Source organism: Argopecten irradians, chromosome 10, assembly GCF_041381155.1.
Source record: "Argopecten irradians isolate NY chromosome 10, Ai_NY, whole genome shotgun sequence".
Lineage (NCBI taxonomy): Eukaryota > Metazoa > Mollusca > Bivalvia > Pectinida > Pectinidae > Argopecten > Argopecten irradians.
In genome coordinates, this window is record NC_091143.1 from 8478963 (window position 1) to 8499504 (window position 20542).

Here is a 20542-nt window from a genome sequence, read left to right on the forward strand (position 1 = left end):
GATGTTCATCTATTACACAATATACATGGATATGAGGATTTTGAACAGTGTCTTATTGCGATACAGATATTTACAATGTAGCACGTAGACGTAGACACCATGAACTCAACACAAACATCAAGGTTCACTGTAAACAAACTGAGTTTACAGGTAAGTACTAGATCATCATGTCGTAACGTCTTATAGAAGCGTGAACTAAAAGTCGTTCGGTCTGGCAGTTGGTTCGTATTTTAATGTCGCTATCATTACGTTAATTTAAACGCTATGATTTTATTGTTCCATTGCCTACATAAGTACATATGTAAATACATTGATACTGACTTCATCCTAGACCTAAATGTTTTTAATGTATCACAGACATTACATATATCAGAAAATAGATAGGTATTATTACAAATGATACACCAAATGCACAATTTTGTAAAAATACCTTTTACTTCTTATAAATAGCCGCAATTTTATAAATATTTGCACCTTGCTTAAAACAGTATGGGATATGTATAGATAGTTCTAGTGTTACGTTGCGTATAACAAAGTTTTGAGTAAATATTCTGTTGACATTTCCCTTTACATCCTGTTGGGATATTTAGAGTTAGTTTTAAATATACTGTATACCTGGAATGATTCGTTTTGTTCCTGTAACTTCAGCTCTTGCATAAGTTGTCATTGTCACGCTTGACTGGTTTTCTGACATTATTTATTCTCCAGCCAACATTTTGTCTGTAACTTCCTTACGAACAATGACTAATACTATTACATGTACGTCGTTTGGCGTTGTTAACTAGTCGCTGCCACTGGGTATATTTGAATAAAGAAAAACAGATATATGTTTAATTTTGTTGTTGAGATTTTGATATATTCGATTTACAGTTGGCATCTAAAGTATCGTACCAATGGAGTAAGGTATCCTGTATCTAGAAACTTAAACTGCTTTATAATGGACATATCTCTTTGTAGTGAAATGATGCATATGTAATGTGATTTTAAAATACCTATTCAATGCACGACACTGTAACGATACACACAACCTGTGAAATCAGTAATACATCATTAATAAAAAAAAATTACAGAAACAAAACAGAAAAGAATGATGGTTTGAATTTAGGTTCATGAATAGAATATGGGAGATTACAGTTTGTGCTGAATCGAAAATGTATATGCTATATCGTAGTAACGGCAAAAAATCTTCATTATCTCCATCAGAATGAATTCATTGTTACCAGTCAAGGAAATCGTGATATTTCTCTGATAACCAACTGTCAATATGAATGTGTAAATACAATGTGTATCCAGGGTAAACAGGTTTATAAAGTTGAATTGTTTGGATGCTGTATAAGTACTGAAATCATTGTCGTTTTTTATCCATATTTTTCCATTTCAGAATAGGAAGTACCTGTCGTTGCTAGAATTAATTCTTAGCGTTGTCTATCGGCTGCTAAATTTACGTACAGAAAAGTGACCATTTTAAAATGACATACACGAACATTTCCGTGTGTAGTGTATGATATGTTTATTATCACGAAGGTTACAATAGTACCGACACGACGACATTTTCCAAACCAGTTCTATTTAAAAAAGAAAACATGCTGTGACTGGAATGCACGACAAACTTTCTTTTGACAGATTTATCGAAAGATACATGTTCGAACCTACAATGTAACTCACTCACTACAATAAATAAGACTCTCAAAAAACATCGCGATCCGTCTTCACAAGTGAAAAAAGTGCAGAGATGAACGATTTTATAGTATGTGTTAGAGTTCTTTCATTGAAGCATGATGAAATTAAAATATTTGTAGTTGAAGTGCAATATCAGCTTTGTCAGTTTAACCAAAATTGGCCCGGACGTACTGTCTTTTTGGCGTTTATGATGTGTCATTCTTCAGCCAGGACTAACCCTACACCATTAGCACAGGCTTTACGTTTTTATAAAACTAACCATGCCACACCAGATGTTACCCCACGGATATGGCGTTCTGACCAGGGCAATCAAATCCCCGAACCCAGGTAATTACCTCGATAGATACAGATCGATAGATTTTGATGGTCATAGCTAGGTCGATGGACACGTACTGGTCACTTGTATCATTGTAACCAACTATAAAATGACAGACACTTTCAACCTGTCATGGATTTCTGCTATCTGTTTATATACTTTCCATAAAGACGATGGATAACATTATATGTATCAACAGAAATTCTACAGAAGTCAGTACGATTATTAATGCCAACCTATAAATAATTTTGCACTGTAGAATATAAAGGGGAACATTTATTTAAAAGAGGTATACAGTACAAAAACATTTTAAATAATGCATGGTATGATAGGAATTAACAAAATAACAGTGGGAAATACATGTACGCCATATAAACCAGAACATGAAGTTACTCAACAAGTCTCTTAAAAAAATCTAAATACCTTCAATAAGAGGTACATGGAATACACAATGAAATAACTCTGACCTTGAGAGCGAGGTGCAAGGTTGATTGCCGTTTCTATACCACCATGGTATCATCCTGTTGTGCAGGATAATCAAAATGGAGATAAAAGTGACTAAAATGGACACATATCCGGCCAGTGTGTTCATTAAAGTAATTCAGCGTTTCCGTTGACGCTAGTCATTGATAGAGGTGGTACGTTTGTATATAGACGGGCTGTAATATCGTTAGTACAATCTATAATCAGGCATTACGTTTGGATAGTGTAACATCGAACTCTTATTGGCTTAAAACTCATGTAATCATTCTACATATAATTTTTTTTTCTGTTGGAAAAGACATTTTTCACAAATTTCGGAAGATCTTTGTGAAGCCGATGCCAAGGCTAAGCTTACATAACTACAAAGGTGACCATACATATTGTTGATCTTTATCTGCCTTTTTCGATTGACTCCCCTGATCAGATGAACGACGACGTCTAAGCTTTTCCTGATCCAATTTCTCATGTATTGTTACCGACATAAAAAGTTTCTAAATTTTGCATTTCTATTTACTTAAACTTTATAAAGATAAAAAGGTTCTTTTTTCCCTGAACATCTTCAAATTACTTTAGAAACATGTCAGTATTTTTATATGTCATGGTTATACCGTTGGTGATTTTATATGTGCTTTAGACGACAATTTATTTTCGGTTCATTAAATAATTACATATCTTATTTATCTTAATTTGTCCATATAAAAACATATACTTTCAAATTTAATTATTTAAGGCTTGGGCACTTCTATAATTAAAAAGGAAACGAAACCTACTTATCATATTACTATTAATTTCAAAGACATCAATATCGGATTATGTAAAGATGGCTTTGTCAAGGTTGTAATGTATTTATAGTTCTAACAGCCGTTCGTCTATATGAACATGCCTACGTACTATTTCCTACAAAGCTGTGCATATCTGCACTGTCGGGTACATGTCGTGGTGCATTTAGATGAGGCATTTTAGATGCATATTTTATAAACTGGCTATTAAGTAAATTTACCTATGTAGAAATTCGTCACAGTTTTCGAGCATGCCTAAAAGTGGCCTTTGTACAATTCTTATCACGCATGAATCGGTGTTGTATCACCCATTAATACATGTCAGATCTGCATAATGATCAACCAGATATCTCCTCAAGTTGTGTCATGCGGTGCAATGTTCTCCTCAGTCTAAAGTGAGGTGGCAATAAGCTTTCAAAATGACCCAAACTATCTGTGTAAAGTTCACGTTTCCCATTTGGTAGATGGAATCTACTTATCATTTAGAGCGTGACTAACTAAGTGTTATGACTGCACATTCTACAGACTATGAGACGATTGTTTTCGTCTGTGTGTTCTGCTGCACAGCAAATACATATTAGGTTTTTTGTTATCTGTCACGTTTATTTTACAGCGTTTGTTCAAACTCACGACCTTGATTTTAAGTGCTAGAGAACAAAGAGTTATTGTTTAGCTTGCAGTATATTTTGAAATGCCCCACAGTCATAGACGAATGCCTTAAACATAAAAGACAAAGTGCATAGGCATTTTGGCAAAAACAATAAAGTGACCTTTGGCAAGAACCTGCTGTGAAATGATATCATCGATACATCAGGGATGTATATCACAACGGCTTTAACATCAGTATGACTTTACTTTTTGTATGTTGATAACGAGATGAAATAATGACGTTTTCATTCATTTGAGAAAAAATAAATAAGCAACAAAACGTTACAGCATCACTTTAAAATACCCCTGTCTTATTCACATTGATTGTCAGGATAAATAAAAAAGGTATTCATGGTGATTAAAAAATTGGCTGAAACATTCCCTTCAGTGTGCAAATATACATGTAGGGTATTTGAACTTATAGAAAACAACAACAAACGAACGTATTTGTCATTAATACAATGAGGATTAAGTTTAATTACATGTAGCTTTGGTTTCGACGAATCAAACATATCTAATAGTTTCTATCACATGTTAAATAGTTTGAATGCTATTCAACAGTTCTAATGACTTTTCATGTTTTGAATAGAATCCAATTTCAACGAAAATATAAACAATAGCTTACTGAAAATCGCAAATTGAACCCCGCACTTGCATGTGGGACGTCACACTTTTATGTAGGGTTCCAACTTTTATCCAGGTTTTCACATTTTTATGTTGGGTGTCACACTTTTATGTGGGGTGTCACACTTTTATGTGGGGTGTCACACTTTTATGTGGGGTGTCACACTTTTATTTGGGGTGTCACACTTTCATGTGGGATGTAACACTTTTATCCAGGTTTTCACATTTTTATGTTGGGTGTCAATCTTTTATGTGGGGTGTCACACTTTTATGTGGGGTGTCACACTTTTATGTGGGGTGTCACACTTTTATGTGGGTTGTCACACTTTTATGTGGGGTGTCACACTTTTATTTGGGGTGTCACACTTTCATGTGGGATGTAACACTTTTATCCAGGTTTTCACATTTTTATGTTGGGTGTCAATCTTTTATGTGGGGTGTCACACTTTTATGTGGGTGTCACACTTTTATGTGGGGTGTCACACATTTATGTGGGTTGTCACACTTTTATGTGGGGTGTCACATTTTTATGTGGGGTGTCCCACTTTTATGTGGGGTATCACACTTTTATGTGGGGTGTCACACTTTTATGTGGGGTGTCACACTTTTATGTGGGGTGTCACACTTTTATGTGGGGTGTCACACTTTTATGTGGGGTGTCACACTTTTATGTGGGGTGTCACACTTTTATGTGGGGTGTCACACTTTTATGTGGGGTGTCACACCTTTATGTGGGTTGTCACACTTTTATGTGGGTTGTCACACTTTTATGTGGGGTTGTCACACTTTATGGGGGTAACATGGCGGCTATTATACAATTCTTTTCATAACATTCGAACCGCTTATTCTTGGAGTGTCAACACTTTTCTAAAATTTAATGACATGGACTTACACGTTTATACTTCATACTGGTATAATGTGTAAACCCGTTATGTGGGGGCTCGACATATTGTCAGACCTATTTTCAAAAACTCCCGCATGCGTTGTCACACTAGTCATGTGATTGTCAACTGCACCGCTAGCGTGATAGGGCCAAGTTTATATAATCTTGGAGGAAGCACTTTCCTCTGTCACTGCAGCTTATGTGGACATTTAGACGATTTAATCTAGCATACTTCAGATATGAAGTTTTGCAACGATATACTCAGAACTAATTCATGTTTGATGTGGGTTAAGTCACACTTACCTTTGACGAATAGTGTGGGTATACACTCATTATAGCTAAATCCTAAGAAAGCCAATTGTTTTGACGAGAACTGTCACTAACATTCCACTAACATAGAAATATTTCGAGTGTGTTACAGGCCAAACTTATATAGACTGAGGATATTTGCGATCAAAACACTTGTTCCCTGATATGCCATGTTTCTATTTATAAGCATAATTACTTCATCATAATTAATAAATGCACTTTGCCCTTTGTTTCTTCTGAACTTTAATGCGGAAACTGTCACAGTACCTTGTATACCGAAAGTCCACTAAGAAAATCCGAAACCGGATAAGATATAAATCCTATAGCATGGGATGTTTGACTATCGACCTACAGCCATAGTTAGTATAACCCTTATAAGACGTTTCCATTGGGTTAAAGAGTACACCTCGTAGTGAAGGCTGAATTATGTGTGAAAGTTACCGTTTTTTCAACTTTTGACAGGTCATGTTCTCACTATAATAATTTGATAAGCATACTGTTGTTGCCGTTACGAAATGACAGAATCTGAACCTCTATTACGAGCTGGTAGTAAAGAGTTTGTTAAAGTTTTGTTACTGGTGGACAGAGAAATAAGTGAAATATGTCAATCTCTTAATTTCACTGTTGTCCAAAGTAATGGATTTATCGGTCTTTTAAAGAGTCGTTAGTTCAATAAAATTATTTAAGGGACTAGTAATCATCTACTTGTGTAATTATACGAATAGTCAGATTATTGATTCTTTTACTGACTTCACCACCCTTAAATTCTTATAAGAACTTAGTTTTTCGAATGTACACCTTATTTAAGTGTAAATATTTAAGGCATTCTATTTTACAAATAAACTGGTCAATATGGCGGATGTTTACATTGAGTATTTACGGGGTACTTCATAACAGAGTTATTTACAAACTGAAAACAATTGCTTCACATTTCATTGTAAAATTTTAAAATTATAAACAGTGATGAATGGACCCTGTGTCAAACACATCGATTAGTTAGTAGTCATGGCTACCTTAATATGTTTTGTACGTGTAGTTACTTGACTAAGAATGTCTTATTATGGCAAAGAAACGGTATTATCGTTCAATGTGATCCTATGGATTCATTGAAAGTTGATGTAGCATTAAAAGAAAGAAACAATATTAAAACCTATTTACAGGTTCATAATATGTAGACATTGGTAATGATTCCTTACATAACTTTTGCAGCCACTGGTCAACAAGTTTTTAAGTTAATCTTTATTTTTATTGTTAAAAGTTGACTCTATGGACAAGTTCATAAAATGAACGCATAATAAAGTATATTAAAACTTAAGCTGTATAGTTAAACATCTTTTTCTTGATAAATACGGTCACCTCCTCATTGCCAAAGCATATTATTACTTATCAGTCTAATTCTATATAGTGTGTTCATAACACAGAATTCGCCATACTTTGAAAGTCCATATTATAAGAAAGATAGAAAGTAATTAGCTCTCCAAACAGTTAATTAAGGAAATGTCACTATTTAAATGTCCGATTCTTTTTTGAGGCGGACGTTTACTGTTAAATATTGACCCTTATCTTGTAACATATTTATATCGGAGATAATGGAACAGTTTGTCAATCGATTTAGTAATGATTGTATAAATTTGAAAAAGTCCCATTTAGTTTGAAAACAAAAAAAAACTGGATATATAAAAGGCTAAGTATCATTTGCTTTTTGTAGTTTTACGAGTCAATATCGCATGTTCTTACAAATATAGACGTGTTCCACCTTAATTAGGGACTCCTGATATTAGATGTATCTTATTTTTTACCGTGTATAGCATTGGAATCGTTTTCGTTTAAGTGATATACGGGTAAAATAAAATTATAACACTAGTTAGTCTTTGAATTAATTCTCAACTTTAAACCTGCGGATTTTAAACGGTGACCGCCCATAGTTTTACAAATTACAATTAAAAAAATTTTGTATCCCATTGACACGAGGGCGAAAAAACCGTTTAATCAGATTTGTCTTAAATTATAAGATACCATAGCGAGTATTAAGTTTCCGCGAACCTATTTTACATTTCCTCGATGTTAGTAACGGTTATTTGCTACGGGTGTTTAGTATAAAACAATATTAAAACTGTGTTTTTACCTGCTGGGTAAGGATACATCCTATCTTAGTGAAATTACTTGACTAAAATTCCCCAATTATTGATACTGAAATCCATGTCGCGCCAATCAATGCTATATCCCTTGAGCCATTACTATGAACAGGATACATTATTAGAAATCCTAACGTGTAAAGCTTGCAATTAGAATTCGCATTACTAACTAACTGACCATTATACAAACGTGTAATTTTGGCAACTAGTAAATGTGGTCTACCATATAACATATATTATTGTTTTGCTTTACCAGTGGGGTTTCACACACTTGTACAATAGAAACAATCTCTATTAATGTCTTGTTTAATGAATATTTATATTTTTTTGTTCTTTTTTGGCATGTAAAGCGTGTTTTCACTAGAAAAGGGCCCTAAATTATTTAGTCCGAAGCTTATGATTTATCAGCACTACCTATTGACTTCACTTCTATATTTTTAATATAAAATCTAATTTTATAATTACGAGAATATTGCTAAATAGAAGGCGGTTAAACTGTATATTGTCCTTAATTATAGTAGCATCGAGTCCATTTATCACTAAATTTACCGAACCTTGTTTATTGATACGAGTATTCGCCTACGCGGTTCAATGAAAGGATTATCAGTTATGTTCCATAAAGAGGTAAATTTACGCATCAATTTGTACTATACCATTTCTCTATAGTTAATAGAAAATTGATTAGTGAATAAAATTTTAAATGTATTATGTAGTTCAGGACAATATCATCATGGTTGAGATCAAATAGTTAAAGTCGTGGACGTCAAAAGTGTGACCCGTTTGCTACTTATCGATTTTCAATCATTCCTCAAACAAATTAACTAACTGTCATGGTTATGAAGGTTTCCAAAATGCCGCTTATGAATCACATTTGTTAATCTTGAACTCTTATATAAAAAACAAGACATAATATGTTGGAATGTTATCATATTCCCTGTAACATTACGCGGATATTTTTATAATCATAAATTACAGTACATCAATACTTAAAATCCGCATAAAAAAGTATTAACTTAAATAAGAATTTCGCAAGGTGCCAAACATTAATAATAAATCAAACAACGTGAACCTAATTTAAAAATTCCTGAGGTTATACTTTCTGGGAGTGGTGAGAGATAATATTAACTACGTTAAATCAAACTAATCCATAAATTCGCAATTACTTCATTCAATATCGTATTAATCCTGTATAAAAACATTATAATGAATTGGGATTGTAAAAAGAAGAGGGAAAACAGAAAAGAAACATGATTGATGTGTAAATTAATTAGGATAAGAAAGGTAAAAATATATGAAATGAGCTCCGAAAATTATAGTCCGGAAATTAAAATTATCGATTTGCAGTCACGAAAAATCCATACTTCGATCAATAGATAGTTGTAGGTGTTGCAACAATAAATTTTGTAATTGATTATTTTCTACTGATGGACCATAGAATTATGAATCACGACTGTTCTCAGGAACATGATACAGTCTGGGGAGAGTAGTATACTTTTTGAGTCAATTTTGATATTGAGATCACATCTGATTCGTTCAATCATAGATAAATTCACGGTCAACTATATTCGTTGACCCACATTTACAAAATAACCCACCAAAAATTCGATGCCTTTTTAACATAATGTCTTTATAAACAATCTATGATATGTAGTTTGAAATAATGGTCAATGATAGTAATAAAAAAGTTGAACCTCAAAATAAGGTAGGGGGTGCCAATTTCGTGGTTATATCATGTAAAATATGTATTGAGATATTAAATTTTTCTAGTCATTTTGATTGTCTGACTTAAATTTAAATGTTTCATCAATAATTTGATGGTACATGAAAAGTATAAAAGTAAATAAATATCATTACTGATAACATAAAGCCGGTAGCAAGTCCAAACCATTACGAAAGGAAACTAGATCAAAGTCACAATTTTGCGCTAAAATTTAATGCTTAAAACCACTGTATCAATGTACCATTTTAAAAATCAATAGATCCAGGTTATCCATTTAGACATATTAAAATTTCCATTGTTTTACAACAAGTTAAATTTAAGTCTGAATAAAGACAAGAAACGTGACATATCACAACAAATGGATAATTGTCCAGATCATTGCCAATTTTTATACACATTACCCATTATAATCAATGTTTTCATATGACATCTTATTGTGATTCTGAATATTAAATGAGACAAAAAAATTGGCTGATATGCATTAAGGTAATTAACTGGAAAAAGGATTGAATAAAAATTGAAGGCTAAGATCGTAAAAAAAGGTAAAAAAAAAAAGACTTGATATAACACATCTCCTTACTGGACTTAAAAAATTTCACACTATATAATGTCTACTGAAAACGACGTAAGTCAAACATTCTGACTACAAACACGTCTGAATGAAAGGATCCCTTTTTGGAAAAAATGTTATAAGAAAATGACATTGAAAAAAAATTAATTGCTCCGACGGTTTTTTCTACTTACGGCCATGTATAAAGCAAACACCGCAAACATGATATTGAAGGATGTTCTATCACTTTAGCATATATTTTAGAATAGATTTTCTGTAAATCTATGTCGGCAAAAAGATACCTGATATCTTTTTAAAGTGTAACTTTGTCATAGGAATTGTAATATAAAATCCATTGGCAGTGTACGTAAAATACTATATTTGATATATTCAAAATGTATTTAATCAATAAAAATCACTTTTGAGGCCTGGCAGTTAGTTCAAAATTGACAGAAAAAATAATACGTCAAACTTAATGATACTTATGATAAATTCGGTTCTGAGTGTTAATTAAATTTTTTAAACTTGAATGTAACCTCAACTAAACGCATTGCAAGTGTATAAATCATTTTTTGTTAATTTGTACTTAAATATCAATAAACATATGTAATCAAGTTTGAATGATCAAACTCTTCGCCAATTTATATTGAAATAACATCATTCCTCGACAATGTGTTGTGTATGTAAAGAAAGTATTAATAAATTCAATAATAGGACTCATTCGAGAAATTATCCCATAAAAGCATTGCAATTAAATAAGAATTCGCATGAATAAATGACAAAAACGTGCATGTAAACATCCTCCGGTAATACACAGGGTCACCATGCATATTAACTACGGTATTAAAAACGTTGTGCTTCCATCTCTTACAATAGCTTCTGAAACATTAAGTGTATGTTCTGAAACATTAAGTGAATGTAAATAATCCTGACAAAACATGTGATGTGTGTGTGAAGCTCCCGTTACAAGAAAACAATAACCTAACAATAAAGACTGTCCGACGGATGTTCAGGACTACCTACTTCCCGAGGATGCTGTACACACGAGAAAATCTATTGATTATATAGCTTTTGTCAGAGATATTGCTACCTGTTAATCTAATTAAAGGTGTATGTTGTGTCAGAGATTATAGATCGAGTCCATTTTGTTTTTAACATACTTAGTTTTTGTTCATTAGCTCCTTCGGTCAATGGCATCACTTAGGACCTAGTGTATAAGAGAGGTAAATATACGCTTAGCTTTATAATATTTGTCTTTTATCAAGTGAATCTCCCTTGCTATATATGTCTTTGAAGATTATAATCGCTATTGTGACGTCAAATCAAGGTCAATGTCGTGGACGTCAGTAATGGGATCCCGCTCAATGTATTTTCGAGTCAATTTTGTGTCAAACTCAAAAAACTAACTTCAATAATTATGAAAGGTAACCATGGTAAGTATGATTTATGATATGTACATTACATGTTAATCTTGACCTGTATATAAAACAAGACATTAAGTGTATCATATCACAATGTATGTCGGCATATTTTTATATCAATAAAAACAGTAATCAATTTCAATTTAAATCTATCAATGAGAACCGAACTTTTTTTTACAATTTTTTGGTATCAGATGATTGGTGAATAACAGACAACGTGAACCTGGTAAATTTCACAGCAAGCAATCTTTCTGCTGTGTTAATATTCCCTTAGGTCACTTCATTGTTCATGCAGTGACGTCAAACTATATCGAATATTTCTGTGTAATATGTCTTATTGAATTGGGTTGTTAACTTTCATTAAAACAGAAAAGAGGCTGATTGAATGATAAGAATAAATTTGTGGTAAAACATATTGATATAGAGTTATATCTAATTAAAACAATTAAAGATATCGATTTGTGTCTCACGAAGAATCCAAAATACGACAACTGATCCCATACAGGTGTTGCTTACTGACAATGATCTCTTTTTTTATTGTGTCTGGTTGAAACTGATGAGAAGTATCATAGATTTATCGTTACAGCTGTGACTTTACTGAGTATACAGTCTAGGGGAGATAGTACAGTAGACTCCCTAAGATACTTCACATCAGATAATAATTTAAATCTTTCTTGGTAATTCAGGCAACATATACCCATCGTGTGACCCACATCAGTTAGAAAAACCACCATAAAATTCCAAATGGCATTCAAACATTATGAATATATACAATTTACACCAGTCTATATCAAGTTTGTAATGGCAATGTGAACAAAACTGCTAAAGTATTAGATCATTCCATCAACTAAGAGGACGTGAAATTGAGTATATTAAATTTTCTGTCGCATGATGTGAAAGAGTTATATTTTATATCCTTCATCACAATACATGGATACCATGGTTGGAAATAATGATACGTATTTATAAATCGCCAATTTAAGATACATAATGCCGGTAGCTTAACTCTGTTACAGAATAGTGTATAGATAAATCTAAAGTTCGGAGATGCAATATATGATACAATGCTAATGAACCCTATTACATACCTAAAACATGAAATCAATAGCACAAGGTTCCAGTTTCTTTAATTTTCCATTGTGTTGTGCCAACAAGTTAAATGTCGTCGCCGCTCAGCATGTACCATAATCATATCACAATCACATTTGCAATATCATATATGGTATTGGCCAAGATTTCCATACATACTAACAATAACATCGCTTTGAATTTTAAACAACCGACTCCATTCCCTTCTCTTACGTTGTAATTTTGGGCGCCCATATCAACTTGTTTTACTTTTAATTATATCGAAACTAATTCATTATAATCTTGACACATTTCGTTACCTGGTAATATGGAAGTTATATCAATGCAGTGAAGTATGACGGTAACACCACCCTCCACAGTTGATGAATCTTACTTCTTACTCTCTACTGGTATCGTTAAATAATATATCTTACACTCAAAGGTGTAAAACCATGTTGATGCTTTTGGGACATTTTTATAGTTCACATGTTTATGAACACCATTGCCTTGTAACTGTTTGGTGCATACCAATTATTCATGGACTGGTTAAGAAACAAAGCTACCCATCCTATATTTTTCTTAATATACTAACTTAATATATATTACTTTGATGTTTATCCAGCTGCTCTGTGTGTAGAGCGTAAGAAATGTACCTGCGACTATTTGGGACATTACATTTGTCCAGTAAAGAATTCAGCTTATTGTTTTATCGAATATGTTTGGTAGATCTTTTCCTTTTATTTATCAGTCACATAATAGGATAAATCCTTGTTTATTCTACATGTGTTATTCGGAAACGTATAGTCCATATTCATAGCTCCCTTGTTGTCAATTTCTGTTTTTTTTCTCCTTTTCCGTTCTTTTTCTCTCTCAATCGGTTGGTTTTGAAATTGAAGAGGACTTAACGTCATATTGTTTGATTAGTTTGATTTTAACATTTTTGAGATATTCTCAAACCATCGATTTAATTAATAAGTCAAACCTTTGTGATTCTTATATCTTACAATTATATTCCTCTTAAAAAGTCAAACCTTTGTTATTGTATTTTACAATTATATTTCCTCTTAATAAGTCAAACCTTTGTGACTCTTATATCTTACAATTATATTTCCTCTCAAGTTCAGCAGGACTCTAATCGATTATCAAAAAACATGGACAGAGAAATCGAAAATGGGCGAACTTGATGAGGCTCATAATAAACTATGATTGTTGAAAGAATCATTATTTAATGACAGCGAGACGAATGGAATAGCAATGGGTATAACAGATATAGACATGACTTTTCTTTTGTTTGTAGTGACATGGCATAACAGTACTATTTTAATAGACCATTTAGGAGTAGGGCTTACATATTCCAGAATATACTGTCCAGAGTTATAATGGTTGGTGACAAATGAGGTATCAAAATGACCACAATAGAGCAACAAATACATATCAGGACCAAACAATCCAATAAATGTAGGTAGATGTACGCAGGAAATAAAAAAAAATTTAAGCTCAAAAATGGTAATTTTTAACACATTTTTCAAATTTGGCTTGAAGCGGCAAAAATAATTCCCAAGAACAAAACTATTATTCGTAATGGGATATGATTGCTCGAACTCCAAACCGCTTACACTAGTGTCCTGGTATGTTGTAATTTTCGTAAATAGAGCATTGACTATTGACGATTTATAAGTAGAAAAAATAATGTAAAGTTGACAGAATATCAAGGTGGGACAAGTCACAGTTTCCTAACATCAAAATTTCCTAACATAATCCATTTTCATGCTTTTTTGTAGACTAGCACCGTCTTAATAATATCTATTACAGCAGAACACCTACTGATAGCGTAACAAATGTAACCTAAGCTAAGTTTGTGTTTCCGTTAATATCTTTAACAGTCTCCAAAACATTTGTGTCTTTGTAAATGAACACACCCATTGTTTATTTCCTATGCTCTATCCACTTAAGTGAGTCGGCATGTCTGGTAACTGGTACATGCGGTCCGAATCAGAGTAATCGAGATATCTTTATCCAATTCGTCCGAAACCAGAGCGTCGTCTCTGATGTGAAAGTGCGTTACTAGTGTTGTTCTAACCTGTCATCTTTCAAGACCCATCCATGGCCAGAGTTCATATCTGGAACAACAGATCCACATTCTTCGAATGATGGAATGGGTTCCCCTTAGAATATAGCTCCATAGTTCGCATGAACATCATTCATCAACCTTGTGAACACTCGTACGGCCAAAGATGGCACAGTTTATATCCTGGATGTCTTAAATGTTCTAGAAAGCTCTTGCATCAACCTATTAAGTTTTCTGGAGAGTCTTCACTAGTCTGACTTTTCCCACTCCCTTGAAGGTGTTCGTTGTGTCACGTCTGGTGTATGCGTGGAGACATCATTGAAGACTCTCCAGAAAAAAGTTCTCTACAGTGCTTCCAAACTTGGCAAAGAGTGGAACTTCACTGTAGACCCCATGTATGACCCCAAAGAATTCACCTTGTGCAATATATTGTCGTTGAGGGTTCACAAGAATGACGAACTGTGCTTCATACGAATTAAGAAGAACCAACTCAACCCTTCGAAGAATATGGATCTGATGTCTTTTCCATCATAACGGAGAAGTGTGGAACATCATATACGATACATGAATCACTAGTTTAGAAATAGGAAGAGCTCCCAGATCCCTGAACCCGATGTCCTTGATGTTAACTCTGACCATGGATGGTTTTTAAGTTAGAACCAAGATGGTAAACCGGTAATGTAATGAGACATCAGCTCATCAAATCATCGACATCGAAGACGACACACTGGCAAGAAAGCACGCACAACGATGGTGGTTATCATTGAGAACCAGTGAAAGAAATATGTGACACTGTAGTCACCATCTGACATTTCCTTGCGTTATACACAGGAAATAAACAATAGATGTGGTCATTCAAAAAGACACAAAACGTTTCGGAAACTGTCAAGATATTAACGGAAACACAGGCTTACCTAAGTTTTAATTTGAAACCCTATTATTTGGCGTTGTGCTGTAATAATTCATTTTGAGACGCTGCCAGTCTACAAAATTTCGAACATGAAAAGTCTCACTTAGATATTCAGCCAACTTTAAATTCCGATTTGTTAAGATATAAATCGTCAATAGCCATAGTTATATTCGAGAAATTCTAAGACACCAGAATTGTAAAGATTTGGAAAAAATAACAATCAAAATTTTGTTATTGATGTTGTTGTTTTTGCTGATTAATAAGAGGTCAAATAATGATTTAAAATAACAGGTTTCTTTGTTGGGAAACATTTTGCTGTGTCATGCCAAATATGAAAAATTTGCTGAACAAATTACCATTTTTGAGCGTAACATTTTATTTTTTCATTTCTTACGTTGAAATCACTACATACCTTGGATTATTTGGTCCTGATATATATTTGTTGTTCTCTTGTGGTCATTTTGATACCTCATTTGTCTACATCGGTTGAAAAATGTCAATGTTATGACTATTTTTCAGTTTTTGGTGAAATTCGAGATTGCTAACATATTGATGACGTCATAACCGGAAGTTCATCCCAACTTAATCCCAATATTAACATTGTATTTCTGTTGGTTTTTTTTATTGATTTTAGTGATAAGAGGTGAAATAACTAATAAGAAAGAATAGTTTGCTGTTTGAAACCAATTTTGCTGGGGCAAGCTAAATATGAAAAATTTGCTAAAAAAAATACCGTTTTTAGCTTAAAATCCTATTTTTTCATTTTCTGCGTTTAAAATCACTACATATCTTGGATTATTTAGTTCTAATGTGTATTTATTGTTCTATTGTGGTCATTTTGATACTTCATATGTCTAATTCGATTGAAAAATGTCAATGTCATGATTATTTTTCACTTTTTAGTCAAATTCCAGATGGCAGACATCTTGATGACGTCATCACGTTCAAACTAATGCAATGTTAACTGTTTGATTTTTTTCGTGATCAGTGGGTCATATGGGTTCGGAAAAATATTGGTTTGGAGGTTTGGGTGTGCATGTGGGACCCTCCTAGCCCATGGCCTATTCATGTAGTAGTTTCTATACTGCCATGACATTGATGATGACTTGCGCTCAGCTTTATGTAGGAGCTATCAATGGACAGTATGCGGTTACTCTTCCGAGACACTTTTTCTCCATGCACGATAACATACTGTTTATTTATTATATTTTATGATTGTAGGATTGATTTTTTAGTTTTTCCTTTATATAGCGACTCTATGCGTTGTTTTCATAGATATATCATAAGGATTTTAGTGCTTTCTATAATAATACATTATTGTAAAAAAAGGACAGTGAACGCGTACCTACAAATAATTTTAACGGACAGATGGATGTGTATATTTATTTCAGACACTACATTTGACATTGCTATACAAATTTCCTTGATTTTATTGTTGTTGGATTAACCACGGTAATTATATCTGCTTGTCACATAAAGCTAATGGAGTATATGAAAATATTAGATAATGATGATTTGATCATGAATGTACAAGCCGAACTGAATAAGCTAGGATTGGGGTATTTGTGGAATAGTACGTATGAGAGTAATATTGTATATAAACTAATTGAACAAAAATTTTATGATGTATGTACTCAAGAAATTTTATACAGAATACAGAATTCCTCAAAAGGATTTTTATATCAACATCTGGTAGACAATTTTGGTTTATTATTTAAAGAAACACATTGATCAAAAGTATAAAAACAGTATTACAAGTATACGATTAAGTAGTCATAAGTTAAATATAGAAAGTGGTAGGTTTCAAAATGTAGCACGACCTAATAGAATCTGTGCAGTTTGTTATACCAACGATATAGAAGATGAGTTTCACTTCATCCTTAAATGTCCTTTTTATACCCAACGACGAGTTAGATATCTGAAACCTTATCATTTTTATCATCCAAGTGTGTTCAAACTTGTTCAATTGCTCAGTGTTAATAATGTCAATGATTAAATAATCTCGAAAAATTCATAAAACTTGCATTCCAGAAACGTTCTGTCTCTTAATACACCGTAACTGTGTAGTATCTGATGTATAATAATTGATTTGTTTGTGTTTTTTTGTATACAATCACTCTCTTGTACATGTTTAAAATATTCAATATGTATTAAATTTTTACTTTGTGTCTTATAAGCCGCAAAGCTTACGGAAATAAACAAATTGAAATTGAAATTGAGTAATTATATTACGTACACGGGGCAACCAGGTGGTATGACACTTAGCCTCAGGGCAATGGACACGCCAATTAAGTATAATTAGCCTACCCGCCTGACCAGTAAATTTAGAGCAGTAAATGTCAGGTGTTTATCTGTTGTATTTCATTTAAGCTTATGTTTATACTCTGAAAGATCAGTGAAGGCCACGACCACCGAACGGACAATACGGCACTATTTTGGAATATCCTACCGTTCACGGCCAAAGTGCTAGTGTAATAAAAGACCGTCAAAAGAAATCATTACGGATCCTTGTTTCTTTTACGAAATCAACATTTTGTATAAGAAGTGAAAAATTTCCTTGTTATAGATAGATAGAATAATTTCCTCTTAGACTGTATACCATACAGCGTATGCTCTGTTATACACAATGGCAGAACGATAGTATACGGTGACCCTAGTATAATAAAGTGACACATATCCCATTGTGACTGATCGGGGTGGGACCTTAAAGCTTGTAAATACTGTTCATAAATGCATACAAACAATTGATGTGAGGGCAATATTTTATGCAGAACATTATTAATGAGAGATTCACTTAGATTGTCAATGGACCGTTAAACCAAACAACAAACGATCACGAATGACTGACTCTGCACGTGCACGAGTGATGTCAAATATTCGATATTTCACCTAACCTTTAATGTTTGGCCTTTGTTGTACAACGTTAACTCTACCAAAGGAGAGGCAATGTCTGTTTATTGCAAGGAAGCGTTTAAAGTAGACATTAAGAATTATTTGATTTCCCAGATAATGCAATGTCGTAACGGCATTATAGGGCTCTGATCGAGCAGACAGATAACTGACTACAGCGCTAGCGATATGCATCATTTATTTATGTACATTGACTTATTGCTGTGACTATAATTGAGCTGTTGTCGTATAGGACACATACAGGTAGGATTTGAGGCAAGGTCGATAATCATTAATCATTCAGTACCATTCCTACCGGTACATCACACATATTCCAATTTTCATGGTTTTTAAAAGGAACGCATTTGGTAACAAATTAAAAAAAAAGTATAGAATCAGAAATGACTAAATGACTTACCTTTGTTCCGTGACTGGAGTCCCACCAACAGGAAGCACACCAGTAGTACTCGGGCAGACGTTATCCTCATCTTTATCACTCACCAACCACTTTATGTAGATTTGTTAATTACAGGTAACACTGCTAATTATATATAACTGTTAATTACAGGTAACACTGATAACTACATATATCATTGTTTATAGTTACAGGTATCAAATGTAGTTACTGGTAACGCTGCTAGTTATATTATATACTATTAATTACATACATGTATAGCAATTGTTAATTACATTTAACACTGCTAAATTACATGTAACCCTGTTGGTAACACATCTAACTGTTAACACTCCTTTAAAGACGCCCACAAACATCCACCATTATAATATAAACATATAAAACTATCAATTACAGGTAAAACTGTACAACTAATGGTATCCGCCAATATAATGGTATGTACATTAAACTCTGTTGATTACAGGTGAAATTATTAACAGGTGAGTCTAAGTTACAGATGAGTTCGTCTGGTGTGCAAATGTATCCATCAATACACAGAGAAAACCTTACTATTAACTGCAGGTAAAACTGTTAATTACAGGTAAAACGGTTTATCACAGGTAAAACTATAAATTACAGGTAAAACTGTAAATCACAGGTAAAACGGTTAAATACAGTTAAAGTTCAGGACAACAGAAAGTTCTGCCAATTCCTGTAAACACATCTCTGGTAATTACAGGTAAAATAGGTAATTACTGGTTTAACTGGTAATTACAGGTAAGACCGATTAATACAGCGCATCAAATACATATGTTATACACTGTTTAGACTAAACAAAATCACAGCTTAATCCTCATAAACATGTAGATAAAACTTTGATTTGCGGGTAAAACAAAGCCTGAGAGTCCATCAATGTCTGCTGTAAAGCCTGATAATTACGGGTATATCTGTACTGCTGAATGCGACATACTGTAGCCAGCCTGACCCTACATGGTGTACTTAACTATGGTGGTATTTAAACAAGGGTAAGTCTGATCGACAAGCCTGATATAATCCCTCAACAGGTAACAAACGCACCAGGTTATTGGTGGGGAAAGTATCAAATATCAGTCACTCTAACCCTGCTGGGAGCTTGATACCAGGATGCAGTCAAACCAATCGGATGTCTTTGTTCACTTATGTGCCAGACTCGGTGAAATCAGACGTGACTACGACAACAAAATAGACCTGAAGGGACCCCGTGATAATTCAGAATAGAATGACCACTATAGATATACAGAATCACTTTGGTGACCACTATATATGTTCTCATTTTAATGCAATCTCTTCTCTTGTCCGTATATTGCGAAATATTTCTATTATATCTCGGTGATTTGGACTTCCGTTGCCGTTATTAAATTTTCATTTGGAAGGCAACTGTTTTGGAATGTCACGGTTTCAATATGCATCGACCACAATAGGACGGTGTTATTGCACTGTCAGGTTATTAAATAAACATTAAAGCCTTTGGAAAACATTTAGTTTATACCATTTGTGGTATAACGTATTCGTGTGGACTTTAATCCAAAATGCATCTTTTTCAGTAACATGTCACCATTTCAATCTATCCCATGGTTGATTGACCTCCCCTAAATGTAAGGGCTGCAAAGAACTCTGAGATTTATT

At 33.4% G+C, this 20542-nt stretch overlaps 1 protein-coding gene across 2 annotated transcripts in view; it reads right to left on the reverse strand.

The window, feature by feature from the left end:
- Positions 1-19926, reverse strand: part of LOC138333039 (neuronal acetylcholine receptor subunit alpha-9-like) — a 34561-nt gene extending 14635 nt beyond the window's left edge. The window contains exons 1-2 of one of the 2 annotated variants that reach the window (XM_069281144.1): positions 19817-19835; positions 18902-19021 (exon numbers count right to left, since the gene is read on the reverse strand). In XM_069281144.1, coding sequence (XP_069137245.1) covers positions 18902-18971 — 70 coding nt within the window. In that variant the 5' untranslated portion in view covers positions 18972-19021; positions 19817-19835. Of the gene's footprint in view, positions 1-18901 lie in introns of both variants that reach the window. The other variant, XM_069281143.1, reaches the window with a different exon arrangement.
- Between the last annotated feature and the right edge of the window lie 616 nt (positions 19927-20542).